Source organism: Arachis hypogaea, chromosome 18 (genome assembly GCF_003086295.3).
Source record: "Arachis hypogaea cultivar Tifrunner chromosome 18, arahy.Tifrunner.gnm2.J5K5, whole genome shotgun sequence".
Classification (NCBI taxonomy): domain Eukaryota; kingdom Viridiplantae; phylum Streptophyta; class Magnoliopsida; order Fabales; family Fabaceae; genus Arachis; species Arachis hypogaea.
In genome coordinates, this window is record NC_092053.1 from 40,664,509 (window position 1) to 40,681,071 (window position 16,563).

The 16,563-nt window shown below is 36.9% G+C and overlaps 1 protein-coding gene across 8 annotated transcripts; it reads right to left on the minus strand.

The window, feature by feature from the left end:
- Positions 1–1,732: 1,732 nt before the first annotated feature.
- Positions 1,733–5,108, minus strand: LOC112771692 (mediator of RNA polymerase II transcription subunit 15a). Of its 8 annotated transcripts, none has more exons than XM_025816498.3 (8): positions 4,705–5,095; positions 4,507–4,618; positions 4,313–4,357; positions 4,120–4,165; positions 3,608–3,674; positions 2,768–2,879; positions 2,576–2,657; positions 1,733–1,965 (listed from the first exon to the last, which is right to left on the minus strand). In XM_025816498.3, exons 1-8 carry the CDS (start codon positions 4,776–4,778, stop codon positions 1,904–1,906), a joined length of 600 nt encoding a protein of 199 aa, XP_025672283.1. In that variant the 5' UTR covers positions 4,779–5,095; the 3' UTR covers positions 1,733–1,903. The 8 variants fall into 8 exon arrangements, with proteins under 8 accessions (XP_025672283.1, XP_072082151.1, XP_025672279.1 ...); XM_072226050.1 differs by having other exon boundaries at positions 1,733–2,479; XM_025816494.3 differs by having other exon boundaries at positions 3,608–3,734.
- Between the last annotated feature and the right edge of the window lie 11,455 nt (positions 5,109–16,563).

Genomic DNA, 16,563 nt, shown 5'->3' on the forward strand with positions numbered 1-16,563 from the left:
CAAAGTATTTGCAGTCTCTTATATGAAAACTAAAAAAACACACCCAAATGTCAACTGAAGTTCAAAAATAAATTTTTCACCTCAACAATAACAGTGCCTGGCCATTACCGCCCATAGAGGACATCTGATGAATCATCTATTAGGGTTTGTCATCGTGCCAGACTCCATCAACGCAACCTCCCTCCCACAGAAGCATCTGTCGTCGAGCTTGTTCTCCTTCATCTTCTTCGAACTTGAAGAACTACTGCGACTTCCATCATTTGCAATAGAGTTTAATCTGCGCAAAGACATTTTGGGGCTTACGAGATAATTCTTTCTAACTGTGGGTGCACTTGACACTATATGAAATTCAACAAGATTTGATTTTTGAAGTATGGTTCAAATTGGGGAAGATAACTTGCTAGGGTTTCGATTTGAGGAGTAAAACCTTATCAAACGATCATATACCAACGGTCATTTCTACATAGATAGCGCTTTGGAGGGTTGGAGTGCTATATAGGGTCGGATAATCACGAAGCAAGTGCATATCCAAGATAGGGTACTTTTGTCACATGGAAGGCATCTTGCGTGGGTACAAGTTCAGTTTCGATCTAATATGAGTACATATGTCAGCGTTTTATCTTTCATGGGTACAAATAGTCATTTATTCAAATATTAATTCCAACAACTTTTTCATTTCAATTTTATCCTTATTTTTTTCTTTTTGGTCCTTCATTTTCTTTCTCTATCCTCCAATTTTTAACATACCACCTTCTTCTCCAACTACCACATAAACCACTAATAAGTTTTATTGCATCATCAACTCACATATTAACACTCCTCTATGTTGATACAAGCCGATTATAGTATAGTGAAACTTAGGTCAATTTATAAGATATATGTGTGTCTGGAATATTTGTATTATTAGGTTCATGCTATGTGGTAATTTGTGTTGTGAGAAGAAAGAAGGTGGTGATAAATTTGGATTTAAAATAAAATTTAATTTTGATTTTTGTCATTGTAAAATAACTTTACACGTATATCTAATTACGTAATACATCATAAAAAATAATTATTAATTTCATTCAGGAACGGAGCTAAAATTTTTTTTTAGGAGAAATCAACATGAAAAATATAAGTTAAGAGGAGAGAAAAATTGAAAATTAAAAAGGGATAAAACAAAAAAATTAAAGACTTGGTATGTACAAATTATTAATTTGGGACCATTGCCTCTTTCCGATTAACATGGCTCCGTCACTAATTTTATTGACGGCGTGAATTGGTATTCAAAAAACGGATGTAACTATATACATATATAAAATATTTTACATAGTCAATGCATCAAAATTAAACTTTTTAAAATATATAAGAATATTTAAATGCTAAAATCAAATAAAATTTTAAAAATATTTTTTAAAATTTTTTAAAAATTTTAAGAACAAACAATATATTTTACTTTTTATTTGATATTTGCTTTTTTAGACAACGATAATCATAAAAATATTTCCTACATTAATTTAAAGGAAAAAAATTAGAAAGAAACCAAAAAGAGATAATTTTTTAATTATTATGAATTTTTTTTTTGTATTTTAAAATTTTAATTGAAAGTGAGGATGCTTTGAAAATTATTTACAATTAGTGTATTAATAGGAAAAAGATTATTATTAATTTATTCTTTTATTTATTAAATATATAATAATAATAAATACGAAATTAGTTGATATGGTAAGTCTTTCATATTTTAACTAAGAAATTTTGAGACCAAAGTCTTAAAATTAGCAAAAAAAACATATAATTCTTTTACAAAAAGAAATTTGTGTACAAATTTTATATGTAATTGTAAAGACTAAAAGAGAGCAAAAAAAAAAATAAGTATTGATACATGTACATCAAAGTTTGAAAATTCAAACAAGCACATGCTCCATTACGAACTGTCCATCGCATTGGAGTTGTTCGTGAATGCGAGAAACTGCTGCATCCCAAACCCTATTCACGATCGAAAATCGGAAACACTTAGTAAAAGGAATAACTATTTAGACAATAGTTTGGATAAGAATCAAGTCAAATAATATTCGATCAAGAAGACGAATTTATTTTAATTGAAAGATAAGAGAGCAAGGATAGTATTATCATTGGTGTCTAAAGCTGAAATTGTAAACGCAGCACTTAGGGTGAGTTTGATTTGCATTTTCATTTTTTATTTTTATTTTCAGTGATTTCTATTTTCAAAATTTTATAAAAAGAACAAAAAACAAGAGGTAAATATGTTCACAAAATTCTAAATACATAAAACACTGACCCTCAATGACCTTTGACAAAAACTTAGTATGACCAAAATACCAAAAAGAAGGTGAGCAAAACAGTTATGCAATTCCATTTGAACCAGACGCAACATAAAGCTATTTGAACCGTTAAAACTTATAACTTATAGTTGCTTCAAATGCTAGCCCATGTGATAGTCATCAGTCCATTCTGGCATTCTTTGGCTCCTGCTCCGGTTCTGCCTCGGATTTTTATCATGTAGTGTAGGAAAAACATGAAATATTAACGACTTTACATGCAATAAGAACTATTGCCTTCCAAAGAGATCAGTTACCTGGATTGGCAGGTTCATGGCGTCCCTGGTATATGGTCTCCATTGTAAGCATCTCTAAAGATATTTTTCTAAGGTAATCAGTCTGAAATAAGGTGAAACCACATCCAATCAATCTTCCATCATCCATATATGTGTTCGCATAGATAATGATAAAAGAAAACGACAATGAGCCATTTACTCGTAAGTATATACCTGGCTGGATACGGCTGCAAAAATCTTCTCCTCAAACCTTCGGGCAATCTTCCAAAGTTCTTGTGATCCCTCTGGACCACTAACAGGAAGATGTCTTCTTAACGTTTCCCTTCTGAAAGAAAACCAGAGTAGCTTCATAGTTAGATCAAAGTGACTTATACTTTAAGATCCACAAAGGAGAGAACACAATTGCCAAAATATCAATGAAACATGCTCGTCGTCCACTATATAGACTAGGAGCAGCACTAGCTTGCTAAAGCTCATATAGAGATTATGAATGAATTGATGAAATTGTTACCTTCAATGGTAAGTATAGGTTACAAAATATAGAAAAATGGTATATCAAAACTCAAACGAGAATGAAGAGCTAACAATACCTTGTGATCTATCAAACTAGAAATTTATATAGTTTATTAGTGCTACAGCTTTCACTAGAAGACATCTATTCAGTCAAAGGGGAGAAAAATATAAAGCGAACAGAGGATTATAAATCCTCCTAAAAATTAAAGAAAGGAAAATGCATATACGGAACAGAAATAACTTGATGTAACAAACCTACTCAAACCATAAGTATTAATGCAGTAATGGACATCTCTTTTAAAAGACCAAGTGCTTTAGAACAAATAGAAGCCAAAAGCATAATATTATCCTAAAGTAGCTGCTTATTTGATTTATATCTTCTTCAGTTCCTCAACTAAAATGCACGCTTTGTGATCAAATTATTTCCGTATGACAAACTTCAAGGAAATATGATTTATGGCTACTTTTTCTTTCAAAGTGCAAATGCAGGCAAAATGAAAGCTATTCGGATCACCGAATACAACATAAGATGAAATTTACATTTTGTTGACAATTCTTTGCCGGGAATCAGGGCGAAGCTGAGATCTCCATTCCCTTTCTCTTGCTTCTGTAAGGGATGGCCAACATGAATAGGCTCCAGTTAATGGTATAAGTAAATTTACATTATCTGAGGTACAAATGATAAGACATTAAATCATTCCAAACTGTAAGGAGGAAATAAAAGGTAAATTAAAGCACTAGAATCATGAGAACAAAACAGCATCTAGATAATCAATAGAGTCATGCATTTGCCATAGACATGAAAGTAAAGATTCACTATTTTCTAAATCAATCTATGCACAAATGAACAAAATTTGGCAAACAATCAAATCTATGTGCAAAATATGTTGATGGTCAAGACGGTTACACCGCATTTACAACATAGATTATGAAATAGCATAGAACAAGAAAATTCGAAGGTGAAGAATCTTTGAAAAAACTGAAATGGGCTAGTGCCAGGGCCTAGTAATTGAATTCGATACAGAAGTTGACAGCAACATTCTGAAGCTTACTCTCCAACAAAAGAAGCCTAGATGCTATTTCGTCAAAATAATCAGCCTGAAATTAAGCAGCACAAAAGAAATTAGTAAAGGGAAAGGGTCAATAAAAAGAGAAACCAAATTATATTAGAATTAAAATGGAATAGACCTAACTCAACCCCAAAAGCTAGCTTAGGGAGTGAGAGATGCGGGACTTATAATGTACCCTTTTACACTCAGGAATGATGGTATGGAGCATTAACATCTGCAGCTGAATCGATACACTATATTAAAATTGAAATTGAATAGGCCTGACTTAACCCCAAAACTAGCTTAGGGCTAGGAATATCCTGCACTTATAAACTATCTAGAAACCACATTCTTGAGAGATGTGAGACTTGTAATAAATTATGAAGCTACCTGGTTTGTAGCACCACCATAACTTTTCTGCTCAATACTATGAGCAATTTTTTGAAATTCAAGGTCTTCATCATAATCACAAAGAGGATGACCGATTTTTAACTTGGTCATTCTGTGAAATGAAAGGATAGTGGCATGAATTGAAGAGAAGACACAAACCATTGCAACATGGAAAAGAAAACAAACCGTTAGACTTACATATCGTTGAGAAGGAGTTGGCGGGTTTCAGGGTGCAGTTGATCCCTCCAGTTACTCGCTGTTGTTGTGTCCATCACTGATGAATGAAGGGTTCGCTCTTCAAACCAAAATTAATAAGAAGAGACTTCGGATGAAAGAATTTCAAAGCTACCAACACCTCCAAAGCTTTGATCATCAAAAGGAAAAGGGGGTAGCAGTAACTAAAAAGGAAATAGAATGAATCAAACCCCAAGATCAAATGGTAACTGATGATGAGATGACGATGGATTCTGCGAGCTGAGCTGCCGCCACAAGAATAGAATTGTGTAAACCCGAAACCAAAGCATGATTGATTTCTGCGACACACGCTAACGCATATGGTATGTACCTTTTCTCTTTTCTTTCTTTATTATTTATTTTTATTTATTTTTGTTTTGTTTTTACGATGATAATAAGAAATTAGGAATATCCCTGTGGCAGTTTGACTAGTGTAAATTAAATAAAAATAAATCAGAAAGAAATTGAAAAGTGATAGTCATTTTTAATTAATATGAATTCTTTTGTATTTTAAAATTTTACAGAAATTAATTTATTAATGGATGGGAAAATAGTGATATGTAGCTTAATGGGTGTATGACGTGTAATCCATATATATGTGGATCTGCCATAGCCAGTAACCTAAAAAATGTAGGTTACCTTTTAATTGAGACAGAAAAAATCAAAAACTGCAGCATAGAAAAAATGAAGGTTGCGTTTATCAAGGAGAGACATCCAAGCCTCGAAACGTGTCCTAGCTCCCTGCATAAAGACAGACACACTTGCTATGTTGACCGCTTGGAATTCAACAAAAACAAGTGTTTGTCAGTTGGCAGACATAAATTACAGGTTGCGATTGTCAGACGCGGTGCTGCATGCGTGACACGTGTTGAAAAGAGGATGTTGAGCATGCCTTTATAATGAAAAACGCAGGAGGGGAAGCAATAAAAAGGACCAAAAAAAATGTGAGAGTGGTTCCAATGGGTGGGATATTGCATTGCAGGAGGAGAGGGTAGTGCGTTGAGGAGTTGGAGAAAGAGTGGGAGGAAGAATAAGAATAGAAGATTTAGGTTTTAAGATAGTTTATAAAACAAATGGTTCGTAATTTTACGTACCTGAAAAATACATTATTGAATATTTGGATCATTGTTAATTGGTAATTTTTTTTTTAATTTTATGATGAATGAATATATTTATTTGTATTTTATTTATTTTTGTTTGAACTAGTATTTTATTGTTGTTTTCATTATTATTATTATTATTATTATTATTATTATTGTTATTATTATTATTATTATTATTATTATACTGATGATAATTTATTATTTATATTTAATAATTTATTATTATTTTTTTATGATAATAATACGGTTTAAGAAATTCTTTATCTTGTTCTTATTCAAAAAACATGTTAATAACTCTTATAATTATTTATTAATATTTTATTAACAAAGTATTTTTTAAAAAAAAGATACGGATGAGATTATTATTATTATTATTATTATTATTATTATTATTATTAAGAAATTATTATTATTAGTATTAGTATTATTGTGCTTGTTGTTGTTAATATTTAAGAAGTAATATCAATAAATATTCTTTTTTTACAGGCGATTAGAAATTTATTGTCTAGAAAACTTGATCCGTCGGATACTTTAAACGAGAGAGTTGTGGCGACGCTAATATTAACTGGGTTTCAACATGTTTTGCGAATAGGCGAAATGAGAGGCCATTCTACACTATTAAGTGCCTTGGTGGAACGATGGAGGCAAAAAACCCACACATTTTACCTTTCAGTGGGCGAAGTGACGGTGACGCTGGAAGACGTGATTCATATACTTGGCCTCCAGGTTAACGGAGATCCCGTCACGGGTAGATCGGATAGCAATCACCAGTTTTTGGTGGAGAACTGCATCGCTTGTTTTGGTCGGCAGCCGAGTCCGGATGATCACGTCTTAGGTAAGGTAAATCTTGCATGGGTCCAGCGGTGCAGAGACACTGAACCGTGTGACACGCAAGCGTCTATTGAGCAGTACGTTAGGGCTCACATTTTCTGTGGGTTTGGTACAGTGGAGTTTTTAGATAAGTCTATGATAAATCGCTATTTTACGGTTTATTTTGTATTGAATTAAGCGGATTTTATCCATTATTCTCATACTTATGCATATGAATTGCGTGTTTTACATTTTCCTTCCTAATTCTGTGATATAGTTGAAAACATGTTTCCTAGGCCTTTAAATTGTCAATTTTTAATTACCCTTTATTACCATTCGATGCCGTGATCTGTGTGTTAAGTGTTTTCAGGCCTTATAGGGCAGGAATGGATTAGAGGACGGGAAGGAAGCATGTAAAAGTGGAAGGAACACAAGAAAATAATGTTCTGAGAAGCTGGCAGCGACGCGTACGCGTAGGCGACGCGTACGCGTGACTAGTGCAGAAGAAGAACGACGCGTACACGTGACTGACGCGTACGCGTGACAAGGATTTTTCCAAACGATGCGTACGCGTGGACGACGCGTACGCGTGACAAAGCGTCACGTGCTGCATTTTGCAGAAAGCGCTGGGGGCGATTTCTGGGCTCCTTTTGGCCCAATTCCAAACCGGAAAACACAGAATAGAGGCTTCAAAGTGGGGGAATCTTGGAGACATCTATCATTATTCATACATTAGGTTTTAGATGTAGTTTTCTAGAGAGAGAGGCTCTCTCCTCTCTCTAGGTTTTAGGTTTTTAGTTCTATTTCTTCTTCAATTCAGAATTTTGTCTTGCTTTAATTTAGTTTCTTTTCTACCTTTAATTGTTCTACTACTTTAGTTTATCTTCTCTTGTTGATTTATTCATGTTACCAATTTAGTTTATGAATTCTCATGTTAGATTTGATTTCCCTTTTAATGCAATTTGAAGTATTTCATGTTTATTACTTCTTTTCTCATTTGTTATATTGATTCCTTGCAGTTGGTTGTTTAGGTTTTATTATCTCTTATTAATTTCTATGTTTTTATGTTATGCCTCCCAAGTATTTAATAAAATTCTTGGTTGGGTTTTAAGTTAGATTTTCCTATTCTTAACTTGGATTGATTAATTGGAGACTTTTAAATTATCAAAGGTCTGTTATTGATTGGTATTTGAGACTTGCTAGTTGGTTTAAGTTTCACTAAATCTAGTATTTGATTAGGACTTGTGAACATAAGTTAAATTTTCTCACTTGACTTTCCTTCATTGTTAGAGGTTAACAAAGTGAAAGCAAAAGGCAATTACTATCATAATTGATGATGATAATGAGGATAGGAATTCCAATTCTCAATACTTGTTAAGACTTTTCTTAATTATTAGTTTATTTTCTTGTCATTTACATTCCTTGTTCAACTTTTCAAAAACTCAAAAATATACTATCTCGTAACCAGTAGTAACATACTTCCCTACAATTCCTTGAGAGACGATCCGAGGTTTAAATACTTTGGTTATTTTTATTGGGTTTGCTTAAGTGACAAACAAATTAAATTAGATTGAGGTTTAATTGTTGGTTTAGATCTATACTTGCAACGCGATTACTTTTGTGAATTCTTTACCGACGATTTTTCCCCCATCAATTTTTGGCACCATTGCCGGGGAATTGCAAACGTGTGCCTTATTATTGGTTATTGTGAATATTGTGAATAATTTTGCTTTTTCGTTTCTTTGTTAGTCGTTTCTAGTTTTAGGAGTTTAGTTTCATTATTCCTTATTAGTTTTTGTTTTTATTTTCTTTCAATACTATGAATTCTCACCCTTTGGCTATGAGTTTGATTACAATCATGTTGTAGGAAGAGGAGATTACAATGAAAACTTGCATCAAAGTTGGGACAATCAAAGATGGGGGGAGCCACAAGGATTTGATCAACCCTTTCGGCAACAACCTTCTCCAATGTGCCATGAGCAACAACCATTCTACGATGCACCCCAAGACATTGGTTATGGTGGACCTTTTCGTGACAACCAACCTCTACCAATTTACTATGAGCAAGAGTCATTTCAAGGTGCGTACCAAGACAATGGATATGGTGGACCCCCTTGTAGTTATCAACAAGCCCCACCATATGCCTATGAATCCCCCCCTCAACATAGCTTTAAACCACCATACTCACAAGCCCCCTACTACCAAACATCCTCATATGATCCTAACCCATATCCACCATACCAACCACCTTATGAGCCATATGAACCATATATAGAACCACCCCAATTCCAACTCAATTACTCCCAAGAACCACCACCTCCATATACACCATGTCCATATCCATCAATCCAAGAGCCATATGATCCTAACTATGTTATTCAAGAGGAACAAGAGTCAAGGGATTGTCTCAAGGAGACACTGGATCAATTTCAAGCAACCATTCATCAAATGGAGTGAGTGGTAAGCCGAAAAGCACACGAAACTCTTATGGCTAAAGAATCTCAACTTGAGAACAAGGAATTGAAGTGTGTTGTGTAACAAGTGGAAAAGATGGAGAGTGTTGGACCGCCACATCTTTATTATGATGAACCACCCTCCTATCATGAACCTTTCCTCCCAAATAATGAACCTTCATATCCACCCTAATATTCAATGCATGACACCCTAAGTGTTCTTCTTTAAGAGCAAAGAGAGATGCAAAGGACGACACAAGAGTTCATAGCTACCTTGACTGAGGTAGTAGGTAATTTAGATTCTCTGCACGTCAACACTCAAAGTACTCCCATGGATATATGTGGAGAATCAACGGAAGAGCACAACATGAAGGAGACACTAGAAACTCCTATGGACAAAGAGGAACGTGACTTTGTATTAGAACAAGTGGAGGAAGCCGTAATAGTTGAAGAGGAAGAAGTGGTTGAAGACTTAGGAGATGCTGAATCACCATGGGAATCTAGAGTTGAAGAGTATTCCCCCAAGAAGATTGAAATTAATGTCAAGGAGGCTAGTGCATAACCACCATGGCATATTCCCTATGAAGAATTGGATGGAATAGATCAAGAAGCAAGTTCCCTTGGTGATGAGGAAGTGCTTTAAAGGTGAAGAATCTCTTCAAAAGGTGGAACTCCTTCGAAAAGGATGGACGGGAGTTGAACATGCGTTGTCAAGATCGTTGGAGACTTCTCTACCTAGGTTGTCGTCTACTACATCATTTGAGTGGGTAAGACTTATCTCTATTCGCTTTACAGTCCCACTTGAGTATGGTATTCTTGAAACCAATGGTCAACTTAGGAAGCTTTGTGGTATTAAGCGTAAGAGAAGGATGTTTAGTGGTTGGAGTTGCAAATCAAGACTCATCAAGGTCGATATATCAAGAGCTAGATGCAAGGGTGGGACTAGTGAACATTTGGTTGGATCTAAGAGAAGAGTTTGGTATTGCATTGAGAATTTAGACTGCTTGCCACCCGGTAGGAACAATGATGATCCACTTCAAGACGGCTGTAGAAATAGGATTTGGGATCCCGGTATACAAGAGGATCGACTTTGGGAGCTCAAAGCTTGTGAAGAACTCCCTCAAGGCTTGGCAAATTCACTTGAGAATGATGAAGATTATTGAAGTCCAAGTGTTGGTGGAAGTTTCAGGATTAGTTCAAGCACAAGCCATCATGACAAGGAACTCACTAAATGTCCAACTTAAGGACTTTAACTAAAAGTGCTAGGTGGGAGACACCCCACCATGGTATATTCTTTCTAATTTCTCTTTTGTTTACATTGGTAATAAATTAAATTTTTATTTTTAGTTATGGTTATTTAGTTTAAATTATGGTTTTATTTGCTTAATCATGTTTAGTATTGTTTTGGTAGTTTGTTATTTAAAAAAAAAAGGGGACAACCCACGCGTGGGCGTCGATGCAAATCTCGCTCTCCCATCTAACGAACAGAAAGTTGTGATGGAATTGTGCGGCTGGTGTGCAAGAAGCACAATTCGACCCACACGTATGCGTCCACGACGCGTACGCATCATTTACAATTCTGGCACACCACGCGTGGGCGTGCCTGACGCGCACGCGTCGTACGCAATTGCTCCCCCATTCATATTGAACAGAGAGTTGCACGAAAATGACGATGGAATTGTGTGTTTCGCACAATTTTGCCAGACGTGTACGCGTGCTTCACATGTACGCGTCACCCTCATTTCTCTCCATTCACGTGTTCGCGTCTAGGACACGTACGCATCGATGCTTATTTTTCTCCTTCACGCTCAAGCGTGACCCACGCGTACGCGTGGGTTTAAATTTACTAACACCCCTTACGCGTGAACCCTACCCACTCGCGTCGTTCACCCCTTCTCCCTCAACGTTCCATTTTCTCTTCTTTCCCTCCAAACCTCCATTAACACCATCATCAACCTCTGCTTCTCACTGCCACCGACCTTCGTCCGGCGACCCCGAGCCGCCGCCAACCGCCACTCCTCTCTCCTCCTTTCTTTCTTTTTCCGTTTCTCCTTCCCTCTGCCCTTTTCGGCCGTTTCACGTTCCGCCACCACTAGCAACCACCACCAACTCCTTTCCTTCTCTATCTCGCGTTTTCTTTCCATACCCTTTCCAGAACAGACGCTGCGCTTCTCTACTCTGCACAGTCACCTCACTGAGTCCGGCGCCACTTCTCAGCACCCCCGTTCCACCTTCCCAGCGTCAATTCTGCACCAGGTCGCCACCATCTCTGGGTGGCACTACCCTTTCCCTTCCTTTCCAATTATGTTACTACACCTCCCAGGTTCCCCTGCTTCCATCTCTGCATTTCATTTCTTCTTCTGTTCAATTAAGTTAGTTAGCTTAGTTTAAATTTTGTTAGAATTAGGATAGTTAGAGATGCATGTTCTTAGTTGATTTTAGGTGGTTAGGTAGTTAGGATATGGTTAGTGGATTTAGGTCTGATAATTGCTCTGTTCTTGCTATCTGGGAATGGTTAATTCTTCTTTGTTTGTGCTGATGATTTGACCTTGTGCTTAATTGATTTATTAATGCTACTGGCTGCCCTTTTGGAATACATGAACTCTAAATTGTGCTTGCAGTGATGATGATTTTGATAAATTTCTAAATTTGAGTTGTTGATGCTGCTAAGTTCTTGTTTCAACTCGTTCTTCATTGTTTGATTCAGTGATGCCTAGTTGTTTGAATCCATAGTCTTTACTTATGATTGATTGTTGATTTCAATAAAGGATGGGTACCTGAATCTATTCCTTTGGTACATCATTGCTGATTTGGTGCTATGCTTTAAGCCATTATTTTGTTCATTGTTCAAAGCATGTTGTATGGTGCTTAATTGGTCATGGCTTAATTCCTTATTGTTGCTAATTTGATTGCTTATTTTGCTGTATGTTGGTTCATTTGCTTACTCCCTATGAATTTACACATGGTTTTGGTGTTCTTAATTGTCATGAACTCATAGAAAATCTGAATTGATTGATTGAGTTTGGGAAATAGCAAATTTGTTGCGATGCTGATCTGAGCTATTCTATTTTGCTTCATGATGTCTGATTCGTACGAATTCTTGTTCTTCATGCTGCTTGACATTTATGGAATTCATATGAATTGTTGATTCTGCTGTTTGATTTTTCGGGAACGTCCATTTTACTGCTAGATTGCTACCCAAATTTTTTTGAAAACTCTTTTACTCTTAACTTCCACCCATGAATTGACTTGGGTAATTTTGACTTTTGATATATTTGGTTTAAACCAAAGCCAATTCATAGGGTGATGGTTAGCATTTCCATTCCTCTTGGTTCCCTTTCTACTTGATATGCATTGTTGATGATTCCAATTCTTTTTTTTTTTGTACCTCTTACATTACATCTCTCATCATCAATGATTTACTTTGTTCTCATGAGAGTGAGATTTCTTGTTCTTTAACTTTGTGCACTCATTTTGGTTAAGAACAACATTTCCATGCCACTAATTTTAACACACTTTTCTAACTCTTGACTTATTTGACTCTTTAACCTTTCTTTTAGTTGTCAACTAATTCTTTTAGTTTCCTTTTGAGGCATGATAATTGTTGTTGCTTAACAAATAAACATCTTGCTATTATTGCATGAATTTTTGGTTTGTATTCTGATTGATGTTTGAATTCTGTTTTCTTGCATTCCAAGAGTTTATTTCTTTAAACTCACTTCATGATTGAGTCTCACTCACCTTCTGTTACCTATTTTTCTGTCTGCTCGCTTATTTACCTGCTTTTCTTTCCTCTGATTTATTTAAAATTTTGTATCCTGTAATTTCTATTTTCAGGATGTCTGACAAAGAGAAAGACAAAGCCAAGGCCACCTTCAGTAAGAGGAAAAGGTCGTAGCCATCCACTGAGCCGGCGACCTTAGGCTTATCTGAGAGGCACTTTAATGAGAAGGACAAGGCTGACCAAGCTACACCTTCTAACAACTCATATAAGTTCGCCAACCTATATTGTGAGCTCAGATTTCCGCACTTTGATAGGTGAAACCTCATTGTAGAGAAGAAACTAGCTGTACCCTCCGATTTAAGGCAGTTTTCTGAGCCTCAGATTAGGGATCGAGGTTGGGTATTTCTGGACAGAGAGCTAGTGCGAGTGAACGAGACTTGGGTCTGGGAATTCTATTGCAATTACTATCGAGCGACCCTTGATGCCGTTCATCTCAGAGACAAGCAGATTTTGATTACAGAGGAGGCTATTGAGTACATCCTCCACTTTTAGCCTATGATCAATGATAAAGATGCCTTCCATCAGGCTGAGGAAGATATTAAATGCATGACTTTTGATTGGGACGCAGTGCATCATACAGTTGCCCTTCTGGATGCCCCTTGGGAGCAAGGATCTAAGAAAGAGACTCCAAGAGGCATTAAGTTTGACTATCTGACGAAAGAAGCCAAGTTATGGCAGCAGATTCTATGTACCTATGTCATGCCCAGCACTCAAGCTACTGAGGTCCCGACTGATATGATAGTTCTGATTTGGTGTGTTTTAGAGGGGAAGGAGCTGTACCTTCCACGACTCATTAGGAGATACATGTACTGGGCCACTGTCAGAGGTAACCTGCCATTCCCTTGTTTGGTCACACAGCTAGCTCACCGGGCTGAGGTGCCCTGGGAGCAGGGTGATGAGGCACTAGCCACTCACGGTAAGGAGAAAGTTATCCCTTGGGGTGACTGCCCAGTAGCCCGTCGCAGAGACCGAGCAGCATTAGTAGCAGCTACTGAGCCGACAACTTCTTCAGCTCCAGCAGGACCATCTGCACCATCTCGATCAGCACCTTTATCTGCATCACAGCCAGTCTACCGTCTTGTGCAGTGCCTCTTTGAGCGCATGGATCGGATGGAGCAGCGCCTGTTGTGACGCTATGAGCAGTCTGAGCTTCACAACAAGTGACGCTATGCATATTTGAAGCTGACAGTGACTTCGGGGTGTACTGACATCCCCTCTGAGCCTGACATACCCTCGGAGCACTCTGAGGAGGAGGAGGAGGATGAGCAGGAGGAGCCCCAACAGGAGGAGACTCAGTCTGAGTAGCCTACAGAGCCACAGTCATTTGCACAGCCTTACAGAGCCACAGGCAACTACACAGCCACACCTTACAGAGTCACAGACACCTGCAGCTGACTGTGGACCAGTGGGCAACGATCCTTTGCACCCAGCTTGACTGAGAGCATCGAGGACGATGCTGTGATTTAAGTGTGGGGAGGTCGCCGTCTCCGGCGGACTATATTTTGGTGAACCATTTCAGACTTTTGTTCTATTTTGCCTTATTTTGTATTTTGCTTTATTTTGCTTTATTTTGTTTTATTTTTCTTTTAGTACTTGCACATTTTTTTTATTGTACTTTTGTTTATTTCTACTTTGTTGCATTTTGTACTTTGGCTTGTATATATCTTAGACTTCTAGTGTGAATTGCACTTTTAGTTTATTAGTTGTGATTTGAAAAAATGTGGATTATTGAGCTTAGTTTACCCTTTTGCATATGAGAATTTTGTTTGATTGAAAATAGGGAGTAAACTAAAATACGGCTTAACTTTTCATAATCACAACATTTCATTTAGTATATATATAATATAAGAAATGTTGGCCAATTTGATGAAACTTTCAAGGAATGTATCTCTTTCTTAAAAAGGGCATTTAAGATTCACATTGATTTGAGTTAAAACTTTTTGAAACTTATATATATATATATATATAGTTGGAATATGGTTTTTGAGCTAATTAAGAACACACAGCCTGTGAGTTTTTTAGCTTAATTATATGGTTACATTATTTAATCATGATTTTTTTCTTGTGTGTTTTCTTCTCCATGATTGCAATCTATGATTTGTTCTATTCTATATGTCCATTATTTAGTGTTTTTTAATGCAATTAGATGATTAAGGCCATCATTTGATTATAGCTCACTTATTCCAAATAGCTTACCCTTTCATTTACCTTTGTTTGCCATATTGAGCCTTTTTAACCCCTTTTTTATTCTTTTATATTACCACATCACTAGCCTTAAGCAAAAAAATAATTAATTGTCCTATTTGAATCTTTGGTTAGCTTAAGATAGTGAGGGTGTGTCAACTAAGTGTGGGAAAATGTGAAAACTTGGGTTGATGAGAATGTGTTATTTTTACTGACAAATATTAGAAATTTGGGTGCTTACTCATGTGAAATTAGAAAAACTATATGCATTGATATATTATGTTTTCATTCATATAAAAAAAGAAAAAAGTATAAAAAAAAGAAAAAATAAATGAATAAGGGGACAAAATTACTCCAATGTTAAGTTCAATAAAAAAAGATCAATGCATATGAGATGGAATTAAAATTGATACATGAGTAGGGGTGTGCAAAAAAACTGGTTTCACTGAACTGAATTGAAACTGAACTGAAACCAGAGTTTTTATGAAAACCAGTTTATTAAAAACCGGTTTTTATGGTTCAGTTTAGTTTTAAACCAAATTAAAACTGATTTTATTTAAACTCTAAAATTAGTTTTTACATACTCTTTCTCTCTCTCCTTTCACTTTCTCTCTCCCTTTCCTCTCTCTCTCCACTTTCTCTCCCCTCTTTCCCTTCTCTCTCCTCTTTCTCCCCCTCTCTCCCTTCTCTCTCTCTTTCCCCCTCCTCTCTATCTCTCTCCTCTTTCTCTCTCTCTCTCCATCCTCTCTCTCTCCTCTCTCCTCTCTTTCTCTCTCTCTCTCTCTCTCTCTCTCTTTTCTCTTTTTTCCTCTCCTCTCTCTCTCCTCTCCCTCCTCTCTATCTCTCTCCTCTTTGTCTCCCTCTTCTCTCTCCTCTCTCTCTCTCTCTCTCTCTCTCTTTCCTCTTTTTTCCTCTCCTCTCTCTCCTCTCCCTTCTCTCTCTCTCCCTCCCATCTCTCTTCGTCTCTCTCTTTCTCTCTCTCTCCTTTGCCTATCTCTCTCCTCTCCCTTCCCTTATCTCTTCCTCTCTCTCCTCTTTTCCCCCTCTCTCCCCTCTCTCTCTTTCCCCCCTCTCTCTCTCCTCTTTGTCTCCCTCCTCTCTCTCTCCATTCTCTCTCTCTCTCTATCTATCTCTCTCTCTCCGTCTCTCTTCCTATCTCTCTCTCTCCTTCTCTCTCTCCTTTCCATCTCTCTCTCTCCCTCTCCCTTCTCGTCTCTCTTCCTCTCTCTCTCCTCCTCTTTCTCCCTCTCCTCTCTCTCCCTCTCTCTTCCCTTACTTCTCTCTCTCCTCTCCTCCCCTCTCTCCCCCTCCTATCTCTCGTCTCTCTCTCTCTCTCTCTCTCTCTCTCTCTCTCTCTCTCTCTCTCTCTCTCTCCTTTCCTCTCCACTCTTTCCCAATTCCTTCCTCTCTCTCTTTTCGTCCCTTCTCTCTTTTCTTCTCTTCTTCCTCTCTCTCTCTCTCTCCTCCTTTTTCTCGCTCTCGCCTTTTT

Bases quoted from the DNA above. Each gene is read 5' to 3' on its own strand.
- LOC112771692 (XM_025816494.3), bottom strand. From the start codon at position 4,778: ATGGACACAACAACAGCGAGTAACTGGAGGGATCAACTGCACCCTGAA. The intron at 4,619-4,704 runs GTAAGTCTAACG...TTCATTTCACAG, and splicing joins CAACTCCTTCTCAACGATAT to AATGACCAAGTTAAAAATCG. The intron at 2,658-2,767 runs GTATATACTTAC...ACCTTATTTCAG, and splicing joins TTGCAGCCGTATCCAGCCAG to ACTGATTACCTTAGAAAAAT.